Source organism: Schistocerca serialis, chromosome 4, assembly GCF_023864345.2.
Source record: "Schistocerca serialis cubense isolate TAMUIC-IGC-003099 chromosome 4, iqSchSeri2.2, whole genome shotgun sequence".
Lineage (NCBI taxonomy): Eukaryota > Metazoa > Arthropoda > Insecta > Orthoptera > Acrididae > Schistocerca > Schistocerca serialis.
Genome location: NC_064641.1, coordinates 186,608,615 through 186,633,551, shown reverse-complemented (window position 1 = coordinate 186,633,551; position 24,937 = coordinate 186,608,615). Strand labels below are relative to the sequence as shown.

The following is a 24,937-nucleotide window of genomic DNA, read 5'->3' as shown; positions in this document are numbered from 1 at the left end:
TTTACCCTCCACGCTGCCCTCAATGCTAAATTTGTGATCCCTTGATGCCTCAGAACATGTCCTACCAACCGGTCACTTCTTCTTGTAAGGTTGTGCCACAAACTCATCGTCTCCCCAATTCTATTCAATACCTCCTCATTAGTTATGTGATCTACCCATCTAATCTTCAGCATTCTTCTCTAGCACCACATTTCGAAAGCTTCTATTCTCTTCTTGTCCAAACTATTTATCGTCCATGTTTCACTTCCATACATGGCTCCATACAAATACTTTCAGAAATGACTTCCTGACACTTAAATCTATACTCGATGTTAACAAATTTCTCTTCTTCAGAAACGCTTTCCTTGCCATTGCCAGTCTACATTTTATATCTTCTCTACTTCGACCATCGTCAGTTATTTTGCTCCCCAAATAGCAAAACTCCTTTACTACTTTAAGTGTCTCATTTCCTAATCTAATTCCCTCAGCATCACCCGACTTAATTCGACTACATTCCATTATCCTCGTTTTGCTTTTGTTGATGAACATCTTATATCCTCCTTTTAAGACACTGTCCATTCCGTTCAACTGCTCTTCCAAGTCCTTTGCTGTCTCTGACAGAATTACAATGTCATCGGCGAACCTCAAAGTTTTTATTTCTTCTCCATGGATTTTAATACCAACTCCGAATTTTTCTTTTGTTTCTTTTACTGCTTGCTCGATATACAGATTGAATAACATCGGGGATAGGCTACAACCCTGTCTCACTCCCTTCCCAACCACTGCTTCCCTTTCATGCCCCTCGACTCTTATAACTGCCATCTGGTTTCTGTACAAATCGTAAATAGCCTTTCGCTCCCTGTATTTTATCCCTGCCACCTTTAGAATTTGAAAGAGAGTATTCCAGTCAACATTGTCAAAAGCTTTCTCTAAGTCTACAAATGCTAGAAACGTAGGTTTTCCTTTCCTTAATCTTTCTTCTAAGATAAGTCATAAGGTCAGAATTGCCTCACGTGTTCCAATATTTCTACGGAATCCAAACTGATCTTCCCCGAGGTCGGCTTCTACCACTTTTTCCATTCGATCCTCAGATCTACAATATAAAAATATGTACACCTAGTGAGCAGTGTGTCTTTCAACACAATACAGCATTACGCATCAGAATATACTATCATACAAACAGGGAAATGTACAGATAATATACGGTAAAACGTAACTTTTTTACACCATGGCCTAAAGTGATTAGGCCGTAATGGCATCGTCAAAACATATACTCAGCAAGGCATCGCCACATAGATCTAAAATAAGGTGTGGAATAGGCCACATCGTCCCCACAGCCATTTTTGCGACTGGGTACTGAAGTACAGTAGCTACCAGAAATATGTTTGCCTACGTAGATGTCGCTAATGTGGGCTTAGATGTAGTCATCATTTACGTAAGACACATAATCTGATAAAAACACATTAGGTCAAATACATGTAGCAGACTTAACTATTATAGAAACCAATTGTGATACAGTGAAAGACGAATACAGTTACCCATATAAAATTATAAAAAGGGAATATATAAAGATAATGTGTCTGACACTTTTATGGTGATTTTACATCAAAAGTTAATATACGTAATACATTGCCTGTAGCAACCTATAAATTACCTATGGAAGATAAAATATCTATATGACAGCTGAAGAAAAGACAGATCAATGATCAGCGCCCTCAGTTGGGTCGGTCGCCAGGACGTTATGTAGGCGCGCACCGATCGTAAGAACTTAACTACTAGAGGGCTTTACATACATCGTGATATGACACCCACAGAAAACGTTTAAACAACATATTAACAGTCAATTAATAAAATTATCTAGTCTGGCCATACAATCCATGAATAGGTAGAACATAATCAGTTCAGGATTAGAGCGACGAATGTATGAAAGTAAGGCAAATGCCTACTGTTGACAACATAAATCATCAAACAAGGCTAGGTATAAATACAGGAGGCATTATTTGGTTATCGTAGTACGTTATCAAACAAAGTGTCAGACATATTATCTTTCCTTTTAATATTTTTATGTGGGTAAATGTATTCGTCTTTTATTGTCTCACAATTGGGTTCTATAATAGTTATCAATATTTAAAAGTCTGCTACTTGTATTTGACCTAATGTGTTTTTATCAGATTATGTGTCTTACGTAAAAGATGACTACATATAAGCCCACAGTAGCGACATCTATGTAGGATGTAGGCAAACATATTTCTGGTAGCTCCTGTGCTTCAGTAGCCATTCGCAAAAATGACTGTGGGGTCGATGTGGCCTATTCTACACCTTATTTTAGATCTATGTGACGATGCTGTGCTGAGTATATATTTTTTGACGATGGCATTACGGCCTTATCACTTTAGGACACGGTGTAGAAAAGTTATGTTTTACTGTATTTTATCTGTACATTTCCCTGTTTGTATGATATATTGTGGTACGTAATGCTGTATTGTGTTGAAAGACACACTGCTCACCAGGTGTAAATATTTTTATATTGTAGATCTCAAGATGGTCATAACTGACTGAAATCGGTCACCGTCAAAAGAATTGATATTGTGACCAAAGACTGGAATAAAAAACATTTGACAGTATTGGATCACTGTCCATATACGCGACTGTGTCGCAGCTCGTGAAACAATTCTCTGACACGCAGAACGGCCAGCAGAGTACACTTGCATTGTCGTGTTTAGTGTTGTTACCAGGCCAGGTTGGGTATAAAAGGGGTGCGTGCAGCGTGAGATGCTGAGTGGTCACTCTGGAGGACACGGAGATGCCGCGTAATCGTGTGAGACATCATCCTCAGAATTGTAGGGCATTCGGATACGACAGTGGGACGACGTTGGACTGTATGGAAAAGTGAGCGCAGGAATACTCGTCGTCAAGATTCCGGGGGATCACTTCGAGCTACCACAAGGGAGATCACAGCACTGTGCACAAAGCACGTTGTAATCCTTTCACATACGCGCCTGTCATCCGAGAACAAGTAGTCGACTTGCTGCAATAACCGGTGTCATCCACCACGATTGCCAGGAGACTACGACCAATTGGACTGGTGAATTATTGTCCCATGTGTAGGCTGCCGTTGACAGAACACTACCAGCTGCATTCGAAGTGGTATAGTGCCCCGGAAGCATAGCTTGCTAATGAACGGCGCCACACTGTGCTCAGCGACGAATAGTAGTGCTACAGTACTCCAGAGGATCCTCGTCGACGAGTGTAGTGGCGGTCTAGTGAGAGACCTCAACATTCCAAGGATTTGGAGAGGCACAGCGTCGTTACTCCGGGCGACATGGTGTGCGAAGGCATAGGCTATGACTTCAAGGCACAGCTGGTAATAGTTGAGGGAACTGTGACGGTTAGGCAGTACGTCATTCACATCCTGCTTCCGCGTGCCATAACTCTCATGCGGCAGTATCGTGGTGCTATTTTTCAACAGGTCAGTGCTCGTCCACACGTAGAATATGTCTCTATGTTCCCTCTGTCTGATACTGAGGTACCCCCATGGCTAGCAATATCGCCAGATCTGTCCCCGATACAGCAGGTATGGAACCAGCTCGGAGGTCATCTCCAACCTAGTACTATTATCGACGATGTCGAGAACCAGTTACAACAGTTGTTGTTGAGCTTGTCTCAGGAGAGGATACAACTACTTTATGGATCCCTAACCAATCCAGTGAATACATGCATTCGGGTGAAACGTCTTATTGATTATCTGGCTCATATTTCCAAGTTCTTCGTAAATTTAACTCGGCCGTGTTATCACTGAAATAATATCAAATACCCTCTCAAACCGTGAAGTTTCACTTTGTTTCCTCCTTCCTTTCTGGGTACTTCATGTTTTTTGGTCAGGCATTGTATATACGCCTATCTACAAGTCCAGTTCATTGTACGCTATTTGCATATCACCACAATCTGAAACATGGACCCACGTCACCCACTGAAAGTCACTGCTTCAGAGGGCAGTTACAACCACCTCTTTTCCGCAGCGACATAATGGGATTTGTAAGTAACAGCTTCTATGCATCAGTTCTGCAAAGCGTTTTATGAAAATACTGCCGCGCGGGGTAGCCGTGCGGTTTCGGGCGCCTTGACACAGTTCGCGCGGCTCCCCCCGTCGGAGGTTCCAGTCCTCCCTTGGGTAAGGGTGTGTGTGTTGTCGTTAGCGTACGTTAGTTTAAATTAGATCAAGTAGTGTGTAAGCAGCCTAGGGACCGATGACCTTAGCAGTTTGGTCCCATAGAACTTACCCCAAACTTCCAAATTTGAAAATACTGCTTAACTTAGTTACCAGCATTTTTCTTTGAAAAGCCTTCTGAAACATGTGTCGTACCATAATCCATATATAAAGGCGAAATATGTCGTTATGGATAATTTATTTCATCCAAAAGACGATGTTTCAACTGATATGAATTAATCAGAACATCGATACAAAAGAATCGTTGGTATATATTATCCACATTCCGTTTGATTGCGATTTTAATATTTTTGCAAACATGTCCGCTTTTGAAATTTTATGGCAGATTAAAACTGTGTGACTGTGTGACTTGCTCGCGAAATGCAATATTCGAGTCTCGGTCCGGCACACAGTTTTAATCTGCCAGTAAGACACTCCGCTGCAGAGTGAAAAGTTCATTCTGGAAACATCCCCCAGGCTGTGGCTAAGCCATGTCTTTGCAATATTCTTTCTTCCACGAGTGCTAGTTCTGCAAGGTTCGCAGGAGAGCTACTGTGAAGTTTGGAAAGTAGGAGACGAGGTACTGGCGGAAGTATAGCTGTGAGGAGGGGGCGTTAGTCGCGCTTGGGTAGCTCAGTTGGTAGAACACTTGCCCGCGAAAGGCAAAGATTCCGAGTTCGAGTCTCAGTCCGGCACACAGTTTTAATCTGCCAGGAAGTTTCATATGAGCGCACACTCCGCTGCAGAGTGAAAGTCTCATTCATGTCCATTTTTATGGGTTTATATCTGTTTCCGTGTCTAACCATATGTAATCCATACATTATAATCATGATTTCCATGCAAACTCTACCAGCAAATGAGGGTCGCCGAATTCTCCATCTATTCATTGAATCATATTTGAAATTTGCCTTTAGTGACATTGCAGACTGTGCATATTACCATTTGATTCATAATACACTTCGTAATATTGACGCAGGATTTGGCTGACGCTGTATGAACAACGTCACAAGCCAGCGCTATAAAAGCGGGAAGTTGTGGGCAGCTGTGGAGAGTTTTCAGTATGTGAGGTCAGCTGCTAGCAGAGTGACGGGAGCAAGAATTTAATATGATTCGGTTCCAATAAACGTTGTGACGGCAACACTGACGACACGATGCTGAAGTGGAGCTTCGAAACGGTCATTTTAACGCGGCAGTTTTTGGATTGTGGTGGCGTAAGAGACATGCAGAGGTAGAGCCTGAACTTCCAAGTTTACGACACTGCCTATTTCAGCAATAAAATGCACTGTAGACGTTACCATATGCTGTGTGGGCTTCGCATTACCTTAGGTTGTGCATGGCTCATTATTTCCTTTCCTTATTCTGAAATGGGTGAAGAGATGAATGATGGTCAACTACAGGGCTCGAGTATGATCCTCACAACGTCAGAAACTTCAGAAGACATCGGCGATCATTATGACTGTTACATCCTTTGTGCTTTCGCTGGACCATAGAAAACGGGCTGCCTGCTACCGCTGCAATAATAGACGAGGTATGTTCAGCCCGCTACGCTCCTCCCCAAGTCTACGGCCTCGTTTGTTTACGCTTGTGGCCAACAGCCGCGTTATAGTGACCACACTCTTGTTTTTGTTTTCAGTTCAATAATAATATTAAGCCCTCGACCCATATATATAGTCTGCTAACACAGCATAACATGGAAGGAGACGAAATACTGCCAACATATTGTCTATAGACGTGAACTCGAAAAATTGTCCGAACATTGCACACTTTTTTGGTAATATGGAAATTATACTGCTCTTGTTTTACTTCTCTCTTATGCTTATCTGTCGTGTTCAATAAACTAACAAATAACGCAATTTAGTATGTAATCTGCTAATACAAATGAATTACAACTGATCATGATAACGTTACGAAAAAATTGTTTTCTATAAAACAAAGTATCCCAAATTGTCTCGAATTAGCAGGCTAATACGCGCTTTCGACTTCCAAACGGTCTGTGCCTACCTTCAGTCCACGGTGATACTGAAGTAGGATTGCAGGAAGGACTACCAGGAAAGTATATAAATGTAGCACTAGTGATTGATAGATTAGGATATCCAGTTAACATATCATTCTGTGTTACAACTAAATCAATAAAAATGACAGAAACAAAAAAATCAGGCACTAACGAGTGCGCAATTGTGAAAGTTTTCAGTCTTAGATTCAAAGGGAAAATAATCAAGTTACCGACAAAACTTATGGGAGAGAAGGCGTCTTAAGATTTATTTTTTTTTTTACGTATTTTCGATCTTCCTGCAAGTGTCTCTTTCACAGATGAGGTAAAAACCTTGTCTCCAGCGAGATTACAACAGAAAACTAACGCGTGAATGGCGAAGATTTTACCACTAAACTGGCATATAACTGTGTTAAACAGCGTCCTTTTGCTGTCCCAATGATGGCGAAAAAAGAGAATTCGCGACGTAAATGGCGAAGTAAGCTGCAATTTCTGATGGTACGAGCTTCCTAGGCTCATTACCATAACTTTGCTACCTGTATGTTGTCCCTGAAGTGAGAATAATTCAGAATATTTAATCTAAATGACAAGAAAATATCGAGCGAATTTATCAGGATAATTTTGAACCAAATCAGGAAATAAATCTGGAGCCACTTAGTTGTTAAACGTGTCCTACAATTTTTCCACTTCTTTATTGGATTAGCGACAGGCGGAATAGGGCTGCTCAGACGATGTGAATCTCGAGATGGCTGCCACTGGGAAGCTGACCAACGAAGAAGTGGTGCCGCCGGCTGTCACTGCATTGACTAGGATCAGGGCCAATGAGTTTTATTAGTATCTCTGTAACTATGATCTGGGTTTAATGGGTAGTTACGAATAAAATCCGCATGCACCCACTGCAACTCGAAAATCACAAATAAGGAGCAGGGAAAATTATTTCGGCAATTCTCCTTTTACAGAGCTCCGTAAGTATTTTTGTTTTCTGTAAAAACCAAAGAGATGAGAAGTATCTTCTGATCGTAACGACTGCAATATAACATCTGGTGACGCTTTGTAAATAAAAGCGAGAAACACCTGACATGTAATGCTACTTTGTCCGATCTTTTTATACTAGTTTTATTTTGCAATGAAACATTCTGGAGTTCAGCAGCGGTCGTGGAATGTGCCTGCCACTCTCACGAACTCATCAAAAAAAGGAAATAAAAGAAGAGAGATCTCTGCTCGTTGAAAAACTATTCATACAGGGTATAACACTCAAATCTTTCCACTGAAAAGTCCTCACATTGATCTCAGAGGGGGTACCTGTTTTGCAAAGGATCACCGGCACAATGAAAGCACAGATTAAAATAAATAAATGTGACAGGGCATATTTATAAAATTTTCAATAATGAAGGGTCGCCTGTTCAAGGTCAAGAAGTTGAGCGAAGTACGCTCAATGGAACACTTTTAATCAATCCAGTTTATTTCATTGATGTATAAGGTCAACGATACCCATAAAAAAAAGGATTTTTTGTAAAACTGGTGTAATAAGGAAACGCTAGCTTCAAATAAAAATCGTGAAATCTTAACTATACAAGAAATTCACAAAGAGTCATGAAGCTGGGTGTGCTACACCGTTAAACTAATTATCAACCAAGACTCTTCAAAAGTAAGATCGATTTATCAAACCAGACACTTACCTGTGGAAATCTGGAAATTTGTGGTGAGAGGCCATCGGTCCTCAAGATTACGCACTATTTAATCTAACTTAAAGTAACTTACGCTAAGGACAACACAAACACCCATCCTGTGGGAAGACTCGAACCTCCGACGGGGGTAGCCACGCGGACCGTGCAGGACGCCTGAGACCGCGCGGCAATTAACTGTCATTATTTGAATAACACACAAGTCGTTATGGATATTATCCCAATGAAATGAAATGAACGTTTGGCGTATTGGCCTGGAGGCCCCTTATGGGGCAGGTCCGGCCGTCTTGGTGCAGGTCTTATTTCATTCGACGCCAAATTGGGCGACCTGCACGCCGGATGGGGATGAAATGAGGGGATGAAGACAACACAACACCCAGTCCCTGAGCGGAGAAAATCCCCAACCCAGCAGGGAGTCGAACCCGGACCCCTTAGGACGTCAGTCCGTCACGCTGACCACTCAGCCATCGGGGCGGATATTATCCCAATTAGCAATTGAAACTAAGAAGGAAGACTGCTAGCTCTAGTGCAGATGGCGTTCCAATAGGTCTGAGCAGCCCATAAATGCAATTAAAGGAAACTGTTGAATGCTACATCCCAATTCTGAATTAACATAAATGCAATACAAGTTGCGATTGAAAGTGCACGCAGGTGCGAGTTGCTCAGAGGTAAAAAGGATTGCACTGCTGCTAAATTGCTACACTTACTTAGACAGCAAGCCCTTCCGAGGCTGGAGACCAGCGTCTTGGCGAACGAAAATCGGACCTCGTGCGCCCACGCGCTGCTCGCTGTGCTAACTAGAACTACGCTCTCTCTCTCTCTCCAGGACACCATGTCCTTGAGGGAAGAGTCTATCGCGATGACAACCCCGAGGTTTACTCTTTCCAGCACAGATCGCAGGGGAGAAACTGCCAGTTCTTAAATAGCACCCGCTGTGTATTCCTTAGTTGTCCGAAGGTTGGCACACCGATTGCTATCTCGCCGCTCATTGGGTAAAGCAGAAAGGAGGGAGCGACTGCTGGAGCTCCGAGAATACGGAAAGTTCTCACATTTCGGAAGCACATAATGGTGGAGTCCCATACTTCAGTGAACTGCAGCGAGAGTAGATGATCCGTCACGCTTGCGAACACTTCCGGGACTCAACGGATCTTCCTTAACTCAAAGGGCGTGCTCTTCCCTGCCGACAAACAAGAACGGTAACACGCATCCTGTGAGTTCTTAGATAAGCTTAGGAAAGTCCCCAGTGTTCTGAAGTGACCAGCCCTCCCAGGCACAACTCTGAATGCCGTACTTGGCTCAAACAGTCACTACATATAACTTATCCGTTCTCTCAGCACAGTTAAGAAAACACAGATATTTTCAGACGGAACAAAGATTTCATAACGACATGTAACATGCCAGTTATCTTTTTAACAGTGCTCCCTTGGTAGTGATCTTCGATTGTCAAAGCGTAGGCATACTAAAAGAAGTAAACTCTTCTTCGAAAGGAATCTGTACGCTAGCAAGCAGCAAAATAACTAATGGGAAACTTTGTTTCTGAATTACTAACAAAGTATTACTTATTGATGAACCTGTGTATGACATTTTAGGCTAGCTTCTGAGCGAAAACTGGCGTCATTTTTATATTTGACAAGCGTTTACAAAACTGATATAAAATACTTACTAACATAACAAGGTCTACGATGACCTATCAAAAATGCACAGAACAAAAATAGATAAGAATTTTTGTCATTAGTTAAATAGAAACATAAAGTACCATAGAATGGAAAACCACAAAATTATATTGCCGGTATTCAGTGATTATGTTTCCGTCTCGAGTGTTGTATGTGTCAGGGGTTTTATTAAATGTACATCAGCGCTTCCAACGTCTGTAGTAAAGCTTCTCGCTTGTCCTGAAACCGACGCTGTTCGTGACAGGTGCGGGCAGCCACCGAGGCCTTTGAACAAACTGGCTGGCGGTGCCACTGAAGGCAACCGTTGATACTCGTAGATAAAACACGGATTACAGGCTGGAAGCGTAGTCTGAGTCTGTCGGAGGGATTATCACGAAACGGCGGCTACCTGCTTGTCGCTATTCAGGCGGCTGTGGTACCACCGCGATTATAACTGCAAACTGGCGCAGGCAACACTGAAACACCGAAAGTGCTTCCTTAAACCCCATTTTGCAGCCCTCTTCACAAATACACAAAAAAAACTTCAATACAAGTTCCTATGCATGAATTTATTCTTAGACTCTATTATTGATACTTTTACTGAAATAGTGAATCTGTGGAAGGCAATGACAGTATCTTCTTTAAAATTATTTCAATTCAAATTTGAAAATTATTCATGGTATTCACGAATGATCGTAGAACAATGCAATGATAAGATAACAATTGGACTTAAAAATTCAGGAACAGTCATATACTATTAAGTTCCCTCAGAAGCAATTAAGTTCAAAGCATATTTGAAATCTCCAATTTCTTTTTTCTTTTAAAAGTAGCCCATGTGATTGACGTTTGTGAGAATGAAATTCTGTATGCTTCAGTGAGAGTACCTACCGAACGTCCATTGTGCACACCATGTAACCTCCCCCTCACTTATCGACCTTAATGATTGTGAAAAATTAAACCGCGTGTACCTAATGGGAATTTGGGAAAAAGCAATCGTCACCGAAGTCAATTTGTCGGTAAAGAGAGAGGAAAGGTTTACATCTAAATGAAAGGAAAAATGCAAATGAAACTGGTGGAAATTAATTTTGAAAAGGGGTAAAGTTAATAAAGAAAGTAAATGTGCGGCCGTTACGTTAACAATTAACTAGCGGTAATTAGATATTTGAGATTTGGGGGAAATTACGGTCGCCAGTCCTAAGGGCAATTACTATAGTAACTGAAAAAGGAAGGTTATTACACATATAATTAGCACTAGAAGCGTGGCAACTGAAGGTTGACACGTGTAGTGTGAAAACTGAAAGTGTGGTGTCACCGCCAGACACCACACTTGCTAGGTGGTAGCTTAAATCGGCCGCGCTCCATTTAGTACATGTCGGACCCGCGTGTCGCCACTGTGTGATCGCAGACCGAGCGCCACCACAAGGCAGGTCTCGAGATATGGCATAGCACTCCCCCCACTTGTACGACGACTTTGCTAGCGACTACAATGACGAAGCCTTTCTCTCATTTGCCGAGAGACAGTTAGAATAGCCTTCAGCTAAGTCCATGGCTACGACCTAGCAAGGCGCCATTAGCCTTACATAGCAAGTGATACACTCCTGGAAATTGAAATAAGAACACTGTGAATTCATTGTCCCAGGAAGGGGAAACTTTATTGACACATTCCTGGGGTCAGATACATCACATGATCACACTGACAGAACCACAGGCACATAGTACAGGCAACAGAGCATGCACAATGTCGGCGCTAGTACAGTGTATATCCATCTTTCGCAGCAATGCAGGCTGCTATTCTCCCATGGAGACGATCGTAGAGATGCTGGATGTAGTCCTGTGGAACGGCTTGCCATGCCATTTCCACCTGGCGCCTCAGTTGGACCAGCGTTCGTGCTGGACGTGCAGACCGCGTGAGACGACGCTTCATCCAGTCCCAAACATGCTCAATGGGGGACAGATCCGGAGATCTTGCTGGCCAGGGTAGTTGACTTACACCTTCTAGAGCACGTTGGGTGGCACGGGATACATGCGGACGTGCATTGTCCTGTTGGAACAGCAAGTTCCCTTGCCGGTCTAGGAATGATAGAACGATGGGTTCGATGACGGTTTGGATGTACCGTGCACTATTCAGTGTCCCCTCGACGATCACCAGTGGTGTACGGCCAGTGTAGGAGATCGCTCCCCACACCATGATGCCGGGTGTTGGCCCTGTGTGCCTCGGTCGTATGCAGTCCTGATTGTGGCGCTCACCTGCACGGCGGCAAACACGCATACGACCATCATTGGCACCAAGGCAGAAGCGACTCTCATCGCTGAAGACGACACGTCTCCATTCGTCCCTCCATTCACGCCTGTCGCGACACCACTGTAGGCGGGCTGCACGATGTTGGGGCGTGAGCGGAAGACGGCCTAACGGTGTGCGGGACCGTAGCCCAGCTTCATGGAGACGGTTGCGAATGGTCCTCGCCGATACCCCAGGAGCAACAGTGTCCCTAATTTGCTGGGAAGTGGCGGTGCGGTCCCCTACGACACTGCGTAGGATCCTACGGTCTTGGCGTGCATCCGTGCGTCGCTGCGGTCCGGTCCCAGGTCGACGGGCACGTGCACCTTCCGCCGACCACTGGCGACAACATCGATGTACTGTGGAGACCTCACGCCCCACGTGTTGAGCAATTCGGCGGTACGTTCACCCGGCCTCCCGCATGCCCACTATACGCCCTCGCTCAAAGTCCGTCAACTGCACATACGGTTCACGTCCACGCTGTCGCGGCATGCTACCAGTGTTAAAGACTGCGATGGAGCTCCGTATGCCACGGCAAACTGGCTGACACTGACGGCGGCGGTGCACAAATGCTGCGCAGCTAGCGCCATTCGACGGCCAACACCGCGGTTCCTGGTGTGTCCGCTGTGCCGTGCGTGTGATCATTGCTTTTACAGCCCTCTCGCAGTGTCCGGAGCAAGTATGGTGGGTCTGACACACCAGTGTCAATGTGTTCCTTTTTCCATTTCCAGGAGTGTAGTTTGATAGTTATCGTATGAAATGTCTCATCCGGAATGCTGTATTCACAACAAGGATAAATAAAAGTTAAGTATTCGAGGAGCTGCATACTTTTCTTATTAGCATTCAATACTTATCCTGTTCCAGAATTCACGCCCGTCTGCGTTAGATAGCTTCCTTTTCGGCCGCCTCTATCTACAAGGTGTTGGCACATTTACCAACACATCAGAAAGTTTGTCAGAAGTAATAAATTTCGCTACACTCTGACTTAATTTAGCAAAAGAATTAATAAAACCGGAAAATCGAAAGTTAATTTAGTGACTGAAATTAATAGTGAGCTTTGTTTCTGAAGCACATCGAAATTCAGTAAAATACGGTAAGTCTTGGGCTACCTCAACAATCATTTCAAAAGCTACTTGAATCTACGCGATTTAGAAAAAAGAGATTTAACTTTGAACTTGAATTAAATGATTCTGAACAATTAACAATAGTAAAATTTAGTACGTCCCAAGCTGAGCTGCAGTCACAAGTAAGCTAAAATACGGTAACAAAACTCGCACTCTTAATTTGTGCTTGTGCAATCTAAATATTGTAGCCAGCTATGAATGCCTTAACTGAACATTGAAATTAAAGCAGTGAAATCGAATGATGCTGGCGTTTGAATTTCAACGACACCCGGGCTCATTTCGGAAAAGGAAGGGACCCTGCTTGGCAATGCATTTGGGACAATGAGCAACAAAGGTTCATGCTAAGTTGCTGTAATTTTTTGATGCAACAATTTTAAAGTTTGAAAAGCTGAGGTCTGCCATACAGTTCTAAAACTTTACGTGCTTCCAGTCTTCCTTATTGGCTGATTGAAGGTTTGAAGCCATCGATCGAGGAGGTGGCGACAGTCACTCATTGTCGGCCGTCGCTGTTGCAGAATCTGGATGTTGGCGCGCCTTCTTCTCGACACGGTCACCAGACGAAACGGGCTCTTGATGTGCGCCAGCTAATGCTTCCCGTCCACGACACCGTGTCAGAAACTATCATAGCAAGTCGAACGCAATTACATGCTGCCCAACACCGAAAGCGCGGCAACTCGCGGGAGCGTCACTCGACACACCTCCTCCACTGCACCACCCCAGCCAGACTCCCCCTCTTCCCGCGCTCCACGCAGCAGAGTTAACACTCCCAAAGATCCTAAACACTTTGGTTCTCCACACGACCTTTCGATGTATTCGTTCGATAGCATAGTTTTCCCTAGGCCAGACCCAGCGTATAAATACAAATAATATCCACAAAACAAACCAATTATACATCGACATAAATGCATATATATACAAATAGTAAACCAATTACAATATACAAAGACACAGAAGTGTTATGTCTTCAGGTAACAAAATAAGGAAAAAAATTTGCAGTGCAATAGATGGAAATAGGAGGATATGCATTTCCGGCGTTACAACCACACAAAAAAAAACACAAAGATGACAGCGATCGTTACTATATTCCGAAAGAGACACATCGAAAGGTATCCCGTCTGGCTAGGTCAGTGCATCAGTGGCTTAAACCGACTGCCGACAAAATAAAACAACAAAAACTCTATGCAAAAAATGCTAGCTGCAATTTCCCGGTAGAGCTCAATGTTTCGTCCAGTGGGACCTCTACTATCTTCGCCACAATCGCCTGACTACAAAAACATTCTCCCGGCAAGAATCAGGTGTGGCCCATACCTTTCTGAAAGCAAACACACCGTAGAGCCCAAACTGTCTCTTACCACTGAAGCATTCCATACCTCTTACAGAGAATAAAACGAAAATTCACGAATACGTTTGACGACACAGTACATAAGTGAAGCACCAGAATAACAGTGTAAGGAGGTCACCGAGACCTATGTGAGCCGGCCGGAGTGGCCGTGTGGTTCTAGGCGCTACAGTCTGGAGCCGAGCGTCCGCTACGGTCGCAGGCTAGAATCCTGCCTCGGGCATGGATGTGTGTGATGTCCTTAGGTTAGTTAGGTTTAGGTAGTTCTAAGTTCTAGGCGACTGATGACCTCAGAAGTTAAGTCGCATAGTGCTCAGAGCCATTTGAACCATTTAGACCTATGTGAATCTAAAATAGTTGATTGTAACATGTTAGAAACTCTGTGGTATGGATAGCTACGATGGCAAGGCGTAGGTAAAAGTTCTTAGGTTGGCACTACGACACCCACACCGACGACAGCGCCCTCTAGCCGGCGCTGTGCAGTTCTACGAACGCCGCTCTAGATTCTACCTATTTCATTCCGAGTAGATGACCGAGCAACAATGTTTCTATTTCCTCGTGGGCGAGCCACTATAAATTTTGCCTTTGTAACTTCTAGCCGATGTTAGATTTGGTTCATGTACAGCTTCGCACCTATGTGCTCATCTCAGCCAAAGTTACAGGAGCAGACCCACGCGCCACTATCCAGGCGGGATACTAGAAACTCAGCTAACACTGTTACCCTCAGGGTGATAAAGGGCCCATACAAAAAGAGAACAAACAGCAGTCAGTCATACGCAAAGTGCACTGGTAACTCATGTCTCAACGAGCAAGCAAAAGTGGAAATCATATTGGTACTCATAGGCACACACATACTCGCAACTCGCAAAAATCAATCTTTACACCAGGACTCGCTAAATGCGAAATCCATTTGACACACATAAAACACAAAGAAGCGAAGTTTCGATTGCGTCGGAGAGCGACCTACCTATTGCGGCTCCTTCTTGTGAGATACAGATTCAGGAAACTGCTGATGTAACTCAATGCCCACTTAGGAACACGGAGTTCATGCAGTGTTTCCCCACCAGCAACATATATTAGCCAGTTCCAAGCGCCCCCAATGTCAGTCTTGCGAAAGTAATATGCTATCGAAATTAACCACCATCCCTCTACATAACTATGATGCAATAACGCTTGTTAAACTAAGATTAAACTGTGCTGATTCTGTGAAAACTGTCATGATCAATTTCCTGAAATCTGTGGACTATTTTGGTCTCTCTTTTTAATCTCTTCCTGAAACCAAATCATTGCTGAGTTGTTAGATGCTAGTTGGGGATTGCATCGCACGGGGACTCGGCTGACGATAGCATCAGGTGGTGGACCCTCCCCACTGCGTCCTCAAGTTATCAAATTGTTTAAAAGGACTCGAAGATATTTTGAGTTACACGTATTTAGTGTTTGTTAGCTGTGTAGGGGAGATTTCAGAACATAAATACTTAATGAAGAAATGATTTAGGTTTCGTCTCGAAATGTTTGATTTGTTTCATCAACGTCATTTCATCTAAATCGTTGCCTTATCAGTGCTTAAATTTTTCAAGTTATTGCACTGTGATATATAGAGTGAGGTATCAAGTCTTCATGCTTATTTGTCCTGGTTTTACACAACTTATTTGACGCTCAGCTTTTTAGTCAAGCAAGAGCCGATGAGCAGTCGTCTCATGCGACACATTGATGTGCGCAGTGAGTATATTGAAGGCGTTATTTAGCGTTTCCAATAGTCTCCAAAATGAAATGAAATTGCAGTTAGCTTTCTCTAGTAAGTTATATCTGGCCACAAGTGTGGTTACATTTAAAATACACTACTGGCTATTAAAATTACTACACCAAGAAGAAATGCAGATGAGAAACGGGTATTTATTGGACAAATATATTATACTAGAACTGACATGTGATTACATTTCCACGCAATTTGGGTGCATAGATCCTGAGAAATCAGTACCCAGAACAACCACCTCTGGCCGTAATAACGGCCTTGATAGCATGGGCATTGAGTGAAACAGAGCTTGGATGGCGTGTACAGGTATAGCTGCCCACGCAGCTTCAACACGATACCACAGTTCATCAAGATTAGTGACTGGCTTATTGTGACGAGCCAGTTGCTCGGCCACCATTGACCAGACGTTTTCAATTGGTGAGAGATCTGGAGAATGTACTGACCAGGGCAGTAGTCGAACATTGTTTGTATCCAGAAAGGCCCGTACAGGACCTGCAATATGCGGTCGTGCATTATCCTGCTGAAATGTAGGGTTTCGCAGGGATAGAATGAAGGTTAGAGCCACGGGCCGTAACACATCTAAAATGTAACGTCCACTGTTCAAAGTGCTGTCAATGAGAACAAGAGGTGACCGAGACGTGTAACCAATGGCACTCCATACCATCACGCCGGGTGATACGCCAGTATGGCCATGACGAATACACGCTTCCAATGTGTGTTCACCGCGATGTCGCCAAACACGGATGCGACCATCATGATGCTGTAGACAGAACCTGGATTCATCCGAAAAAAATGACGTTTTGCCATTCGTGCACCCAGGTTCGTCGTTGATTACACCATCGCAGGCGCTCCTGTCTGTCATGCAGCGTCAAGGGTAACCGCAACCATGGTCTCCGAGCTGATAGTCCATGCTGCTGCAAACGTCGTAGAACTGTTCGTGCAGATGGTTGTTGTCTTGCAAACGTTCCCATTTGTTGACTCAGGGATCGAGACGAGGCTGCACGAACCGTTACAGCCATGCGGATAAGATGCCTATCATCCCGACTGCTAGTGATACGAGGCCGTTGGGATCCAGCACGGCGTTCCGTATTACCCTCGTGAACCCACCGATTCCATATTCTGCTAACAGTCATTGGATCTCGACCAACGCGAGCAGCAATGTCGCGATACGATAAACCGCAATCACGATAGGCTACAATCCGACCTTTATCAAAGTCGGAAACGTGATGGTATTCATTTCTCCTCCTTAGCCGGCCGCGGTGGTCTAGCGGTTCTAGGCGCTCAGTCCGGAACCGCACGACTGCTACAGTCGCAGGTTCGAATCCTGCCTCGGGCATGGATGTGTGTGATGTCCTTAGGTTAGTTAGGTTTAAGTAGTTCTGAGTTCTAGGGGACTGATGACCACAGATGTTAAGTCCCATAGTGCTCAGAGCCATTTGAACCATTTTCTCCTCCTTACACGAGGCATCACAACAACGTTTCACCAGGCAACGCCGGTCAACTGCTCTTTGTGTATAAGAAATCGGTTGGAAACTTGCCTCATGTCCGCACGTTCTAGGTGTCGCCACCGGCGCCAACCTTGTGTGAATGCTCTGAAAAGCTAATCATTTGCATATGACAGCATCTTCTTCCTGTCGGTTAAATTTCGCGTCTATAGCACGTCATCTTCGTGGTGTAGCAATTTTAATGGCCAGTAGTGTAGCAGCCCATTTTAACAATTACACATCGACAGTGCGCACATGAATGTTGTGATAGCCTTGAACAACAGATAAATAAACAATGAGCAAAATACTCTAACAGCGAGACACTGCATAGAAATTGTCCCACAACCAGGTAGGGTAACCTTATGTATTCACAGTTCTGAAGATGGACAAAGACCAATTGTAGAATGGAATGACAAGATTGAAAATTTTTGCTGGACTGGAATTCGAATCCAGATTTTCTGCTTTTCACGAGAGGTCGCGTTAACGATTTCAGCTATCAGTGCACGCTGCAGGGCCAGATCCAAATTCCCATATGTCATCGTCCATCCGACATTAACATATGCTCGTACACTTACTGTAAATACCCTACAGGGGAGATATTTCAATCGAAATTCGCTAGTCTGATATTAGCGTATAAGTACGATATTGCTGTGCTTCTGTTTGTAGCCGGCCGGAGTGGCCGAGCGGTTCTGGGTGCTTCAGTCTGGAACCGCGCGACCGCTACGGTCGCAGGTTTGAATCCTGCCTCGGATAGGAATGTGTGTGATGTCCTTAGGTTAGTTAGGTTTAAGTAGTTCTAAGTCTAGGGGACTGATGACCTCAGATGTTAAGTCGCATAGTGCTCAGAGCCATTTGAACCATTTTTTCTGTTTGTAAGAAGTACGATGCATGCATGTCAGAAGGAACATTGCATAGTGCTTCTTACAAATACAAGCACTGCATTATAGTTCTCTACTTTTTATTTTAGTTCCTCTCTGTCTTAAGTTGTTCGAAAATTGCAAAGGTAATTTATCAGGAGCTTTTCGCTGTTATTTACAAAGTATCACCAACAGGTAGACAGTTTTCCTCTCTTTGGTTTTTATGGAATGAATGAGTTTTGTTTAGGTGTATAATATTAAAATGCATGTTATTTACTTACAATATTAAGAGCGTCTGGTGATGCTAAGAAAGCGGATCGCACATAGTGAATGAGGTTTTTAGTTTGCAGTTTCCTTCAGACAGAAAAATAAAAATACGTATGTTAGTTATCAAAAAAGAGACCTGTAGGGAGAGCTTTCCCGATCCCCGCCAGCCCTAGATCCACATCGGCTGAGCTGCCGTAATCCTCCTGGCGTTAGTCTAATGGAGAATTGGCAACACTGTACAACACATGGTTTGGTTCAGAATTATCCTGGTAAATTCACTCGAAATTTTCTTGTCATGTAGATTAAATATCTGAATTATTCTTACTTAAGGGATGACACAGAGATATTAGATTTATGTCACTGAATCCACCTGCTCAACAGAAAGAGCAGCTGTCTTCGCTATTTACGTCGCAAATTCTCTTCCTTGGGTATCAGTGGGGCAACAACAATGCGCTGTTTCCGCGCATATGTATGCTTGAGCAGTGGTAAAGTGTTCGCCCTTCAAATGAAGGAATGCATTTATTTTCGGGTAAAATCTCGCTGGAGACGACAAGATTTTTACCCCTTCTGTGAAAGAGTGACTATCGTTTAAGAAATACTAAAACTTCTCCCCCATAAGTTTTGTCGCTAACGTGATTCTGTACCCTTTGGATCTAAAGATGGAAAAGTTTTAGAATTGCAAACTTGTTAATGCATGTTGTCAATTGTAGTAACTGTAGCGGTGAATGATGAGATAACTGGGTTTAGTTATATATCCTACCCTACTTGCAAAAATTTTATACTTTTGTTATAGTCTATCCTGTAAAGTTACTTCCGTATCACTTTGGACTGAATGTAGGCACAGACCGTTTCGAAGCCTGAAGCGTGTATTATCCTGCTAATTCGTGACAATTTGGGATAGTACTTTGTTTTAGTGAAAAGACTTTTTTCGTAAGATTATCATGACCAGTTATACGTCATTTTTATTAGTACAGAGCGTACTAAGCAGCGTCTTCTCGTTATTTATTAAACTCAATAGGTAAGCACAAGAACTAAATGAATCTACAGCAATATAGTCTCCCCATATTGTCTAAAACTGTCTGACAATGTTCGGATGATTATTCGTCTTCACGTCTATACACAATATGTTGACAGCACTTCATCTCATTGCATGTTATGCTGTCTTAAAAGCCAGTACAGCTATGCGGTTCAGCATAACGATGAGGCGAGGGATCTCAGTAATTCCGTCACCAACTGTACCTGTACGTGCACCTACATACTCTTACGAACGTTATATAGAGGATGTCTGGGAAGTAGGGACGAATATAAAAGTAGTATACTACATACAAAATTTGTTGAAAATGTAATGTTTTATTTTTTTACAAACACATTAGGTAACTTCTCCGATTTATGCATGAAAAATTATATCCTCCATATGATCACCCAAGGCCGCTCGCCAACAAGCAGTGCGTTCATTGAAGTTCTCGATGAATCGTTCACAATCATCTGGTGGGATGCCGTTAACAACCCTTTCAATTTCATCCTTCAATTAGTATATAGTTTGTGGTTTGTTCACGTACACTTTTGATTTCACAAATCCCCACAAAGAATGTCACAAGGCATGAGAGCACATTATCTGGCAGGCGATTCCTGGTTGCCATACAAAGACATAATTTTTTTAGGAAACTTTTCATTCATCAGAGCAATCGTTCCACGGGATATGTGACATGTCGCACCATCCTGTTGAAGCAAAAAATCGTCTATTTCATCAGTAAGAGGGAAAAAACAGTCAGAAACCATGTTTCGGTAACGCTCGCCGTTCATAGTGACGGTAGCTCTTCCATCATTTTCGAAATAGTACGGGCCAGTTACTCCTCCTGCCCAGAAACCATGACACACAGTCGTGCGTTGTGGATGCATCTCATCTTCCCCAGCCTCTCGCGGATTTTCGTAACCCCAAATTCCGCAGTTCTGCTTGCTGACGTACCCACTGAGACGGAAGTGCGCCTCATATGAGAAAATTATTCTTTTTGTGAAGTTCTCGTTCTCAACTTGGCGAGCCAAGATCCATTGAGCAAATCGATGTCTCTTTCCACTATCTGCAGGCTTCAACTCGTGCGTAAGTTGAATCTTGTGCGCATGCATTTTCAGATCTTTTGAAAGTATTTCATGCAGTGAACTATGTGATAAATCCAATTGTTGAGCTCGTCTGCGAACCGATTTTCTGGGGCTTACACCCACATTGTCGACCACGACAGTAGTGTTTTCTTGTGTTCAAACGGAAAGCGTTTGTCCTGTTTTCTTAACTTTTGAAGCACAACCCGTGTCACAAACTTCCGGATCAACTTCCGAACTTATGATTTGGTTGGAGCAGCGTTACTTCCGAGTGTTACACGCAAGTCACGAAAGGTTGCTGTTGGACTTTCATTGTTGTTGTAATAAGTTTTAATCACTTGGATACGTTACTCAGTTGCCATCGGTTCCATGAGAAAAATAAACATCAAACAACAATGCTCACCATACAGAAGCTATCAGGATAGTAATGGAAAGGATCACAGATAACAGACATGGAAAAACCACGTCTGCCAACCGTACTACGACAAAATGGCGCAAAGTTCAAATTTGTCCTTGCTTGCCGGACACCCTTCAGCTGATTCTTTTAGTGAATAGGAAAGAAACCAAAACGCGCCTATGCATATGATTACGATTATTTTTTGCTAGCGGAAAGTGTGATGACTGCTGACCATGATTCGGACCACAGGGACATGAGCTTGTTGTCGGTGCTGTCCGGCACGACACGGCTTCACGAGGGCGGCACGCGACACAAGCTGCAGGCGGCCGTCGTCCACCCGGGCTACGACGGCGACACACTGCTGCACGACATATGCATCCTCAAGGTAGGCCTGCCCTGTGGCGTGATGTGCCCGCTACAGAATGCGCGCTGCTTCCGGAGCAATTAGCAAATCTGTGACAGAATAAAGGCAAGTTCATGCTTAATTTCGCGACGACGGCGATTTCATTATACGGTGTCTTTCTATGATGATCTTGAAGCGCAGATGTATCAGTTTGACATGAGGGACCCGGAACCAGAAACTAATGATGAGGAGAACACTGCAAATTACATAATCCAATTTCCCAGAAACTTCGCTCAGTGGAAGAGGGATCAAAGCAAACGAACATGTGTATCAGTTTTTCCGTAGACACCTGACTGAGAAAACGACGGGCAAATTTTTCGACGTAATTTATGTGCCGATTCAGAGGATAAGTTGTTCAGTCGCAGCGGTAGCAAAGTGGCTATCTTCGCGAATTCACAGTTTTGCGTCCCGTGTTCGAAGCCAGATTATTATTATTATTATTATTATTTGCTGTCATTCGTCTACATATGTTTTCCAGTGTCCTTATTCATCTACTAACTTTATTTCTCGTGAATGAATTTAAAAATGTAAAAGAACGAGAAAATTATACGAAATCATTTGCGGTGAAATTTCTGTAATGAATCTTGACTCATAATGAATTGTAAGCGCCAGTTTCCGGTAAAGTGATCCGTGATGCGTGGTTTGCCGAGAAATTATTGCCAATGCGTTAAATCTTCAGCAATGTTAACGATATTTCTTTCACGAGTGAGATTCATACGAAGAAATGTCACTGTGATTAACCTCCCTCCGATCGGTTGTAGTAGTGTTCGGAATTTCCGATCGGTATCATCGAAGAGAATGCCCTAAATCTTCCTCAAGAATAAACAAAGGAATAAAATATATGAATTAATAGAACAATTGATATAAGAATGAAATATGAGATACGAGAATTTAAAATGATTATAACCCCTAAAAACACCATAAACACATATAATATACACTACTGGCCATTAAAATTGCTACACCAAGAAGAAATGCATATGATAAACGGGTATTCATTGGATAAATATATTGTACTAGAACCGACATGTGATTACATTTTCACGCAATTTGGGTGCATACATCCTGAGAAATCACTACCCAGAACAACCACCTCTGGCCATAATAATGGCCTTGATACGCCTGGGCATTGAATCAAACAGAGCTTGGATGGCGGGTACAGGTACAGCTGTCCGTGCAGCTTCAACACGATGCCACAGTTCATCAAGAGTAGTGACTGGCGTATGGTGACGAGCCAGTTGCTTGGCCACCTTTGACTAGACGCTTTCAATTGGTGCGAGATCTGGAGAATGTGCTGGCCAGGGCAGCAGTCGACCCATTTTCTGTATCCAGAAAGGCCCGTACAGGACCTGCAATATGCGGTCGTGCATTATCCTGCTGAAATGTAGGGTTTCGCAGAGATCGAATGAAGGGTAGAGCCACGGGTCGTAACATGTCTGAAATATAACGTCCACTGTTCAAAGTGCCGTCAGTGAGAACAAGAGGTGACCGAGGCGTGTAACCAATGACACCCCATACCATCACGCCGGGTGATACGCCAGTATGGCCATGACGAATACACGCTTCCAATGTGCGTTCACCGCGGCGTTGCCAAACACGGATGCGACCATCATGATGCTGTAAACAGGACCTGGATTCATCCGAAAAAATGACGTTTTGCCATTCGTGCACCCAGGTTCGTCGTTGATTACACCATCGCAGGCGCTCCTGTCTGTCATGCAGCGTCAAGGGTAACCGCAGCCATGGTCTTCGAGCTGATAGTCCATGCTGCTGCAAACGTCGTCGAACTGTTCGTGCAGATGGTTGTTGTTTTGCAAACGTCCCCATCTGTTGAGTCGGGGATCGAGACGTGGCTGCACGATCCGTTACAGCCATGCGGATAAGATGCCTGTCATGTCGACTGCTAGTGATACGAGGCCGGTGGGATCCAGCACGGCGTTCCGTATTACCCTCCTGAACCCACCGATTCCATATTCTGCTAACAGTCATTGGATCTCGACCAACGCGAGCAGCAATGTCGCGGTACGTTAAACCGCAATCTCGATAGGCTACAATCCGACCTTTATCAGTGTCGGAAAGTGATGGTACGCATTTCTCCTCCTTACACGAGACATCACAACAACGTTTCAGCAGGCAACGCCGGTCAACTGCTGTTTGTGTATGAGAAATCGGTTGAAAACTTTCCTCATGTCAGCACGTTGTAGCGTCGCCACCGGCACCAACCTTGTGTGAATGCTCTGAAAAGCTAATCATTTTCATATCACAGCATTTTCTTCCTGTCGGTTAAATTTCGCGTCTGTAGCACGTCATCTTCGTTGTGTAGCAATTTTAATGGCTGGTAGTGTATGATAAATGTGACAGTTACCGTGAAACCATGTAGTAATTTTACAATTAATATAATGACCTTGTATCCCCTGACTTAATAAGAAACTTTCGCTTAGTAAACTTGTACGGACATGCGTAGATTAATGAAAAAACTGAAATAAATGACACAGGAATCGGGTTTCGAACACGGGGCGCAGAAATTGAGATGCCGCGACGCTATCCCCTATGTCATCATTTCGCCGGGTATTAACGTGCTCTAAAAGGTATCTAAATTAAGTCAAAATCTTTTCTAAGAAAGAGTGAAGTATCTACGGATTAGCGGAGACACGTGTTCGCTTATTTTGACTCCTCTTCAACTGAGTGAAGTTTCTCGGAAGTTTGGTAATGTCACTTGCCGTGTTTTCCTCCTGAGTCAAAATTCACGAAATTTGTTCTAGGATAACTCCGTCTCTCGAAAACTTGAATCTACGAATAGTTTTTTGAAAGTGATGTAAACTGATTTATTATCTACATATGTAGGAGTTCCAGCAATCAGGGTACACATGCCGTCCCATTACGCAGCAAGACTGGCACACCGTCAGGAGATAGTTGGGGAGAGTGTTGCACCTAGGAACAAATCATGTTTACTGGTTGATGTTTCAGTCTAGCGAAAGATTTCACATTCACATTTAGGGACACACACTATAGACATCATAAGCAGTTTCCAGTATTTTCTACTGTTTTTGCTGTTCTGAGAAACGGGGTTGTGTTTTGTGCAGCGTTTATAAATATTACGAGTTCTACATACTCTGAGGTGACAAGTCATGGGATAGCGATACGCAAATATACAGATGGCGGTAGTATCGCGCACACAAGCTATAAAATTGCAGCGCACAGGCCGAGCTGTCATTTGTCCTGAAGTGATTCGTGTGAAAAGGTTTCAGACGCGATTATAGCCACATGACTGGAATTAACAGACTTTGAACACGGAATGTAGGTGGAGCTAGACGCATGGGACATCCCATTTCGGAAATCGTTACGAGAATTCAATATTCCGAGATCCACAGTGTCAAGAATGAGCCATGAATACCACATTTGAGGCATTACGTCTCACCACGAACAAC

General features: G+C 43.5%; 1 protein-coding gene across 1 annotated transcript in view; it reads left to right on the top strand.

The window, feature by feature from the left end:
- The window catches only part of LOC126474345 (mite allergen Eur m 3-like), a 321,786-nt gene that overhangs the window by 237,220 nt on the left and 59,629 nt on the right, over positions 1 to 24,937 (top strand). Inside the window, exon 3 of the mRNA XM_050101812.1 lies at positions 21,356 to 21,491. Coding sequence (XP_049957769.1) covers positions 21,356 to 21,491 — 136 coding nt within the window. The remainder of the gene's footprint in view (positions 1 to 21,355; positions 21,492 to 24,937) is intronic.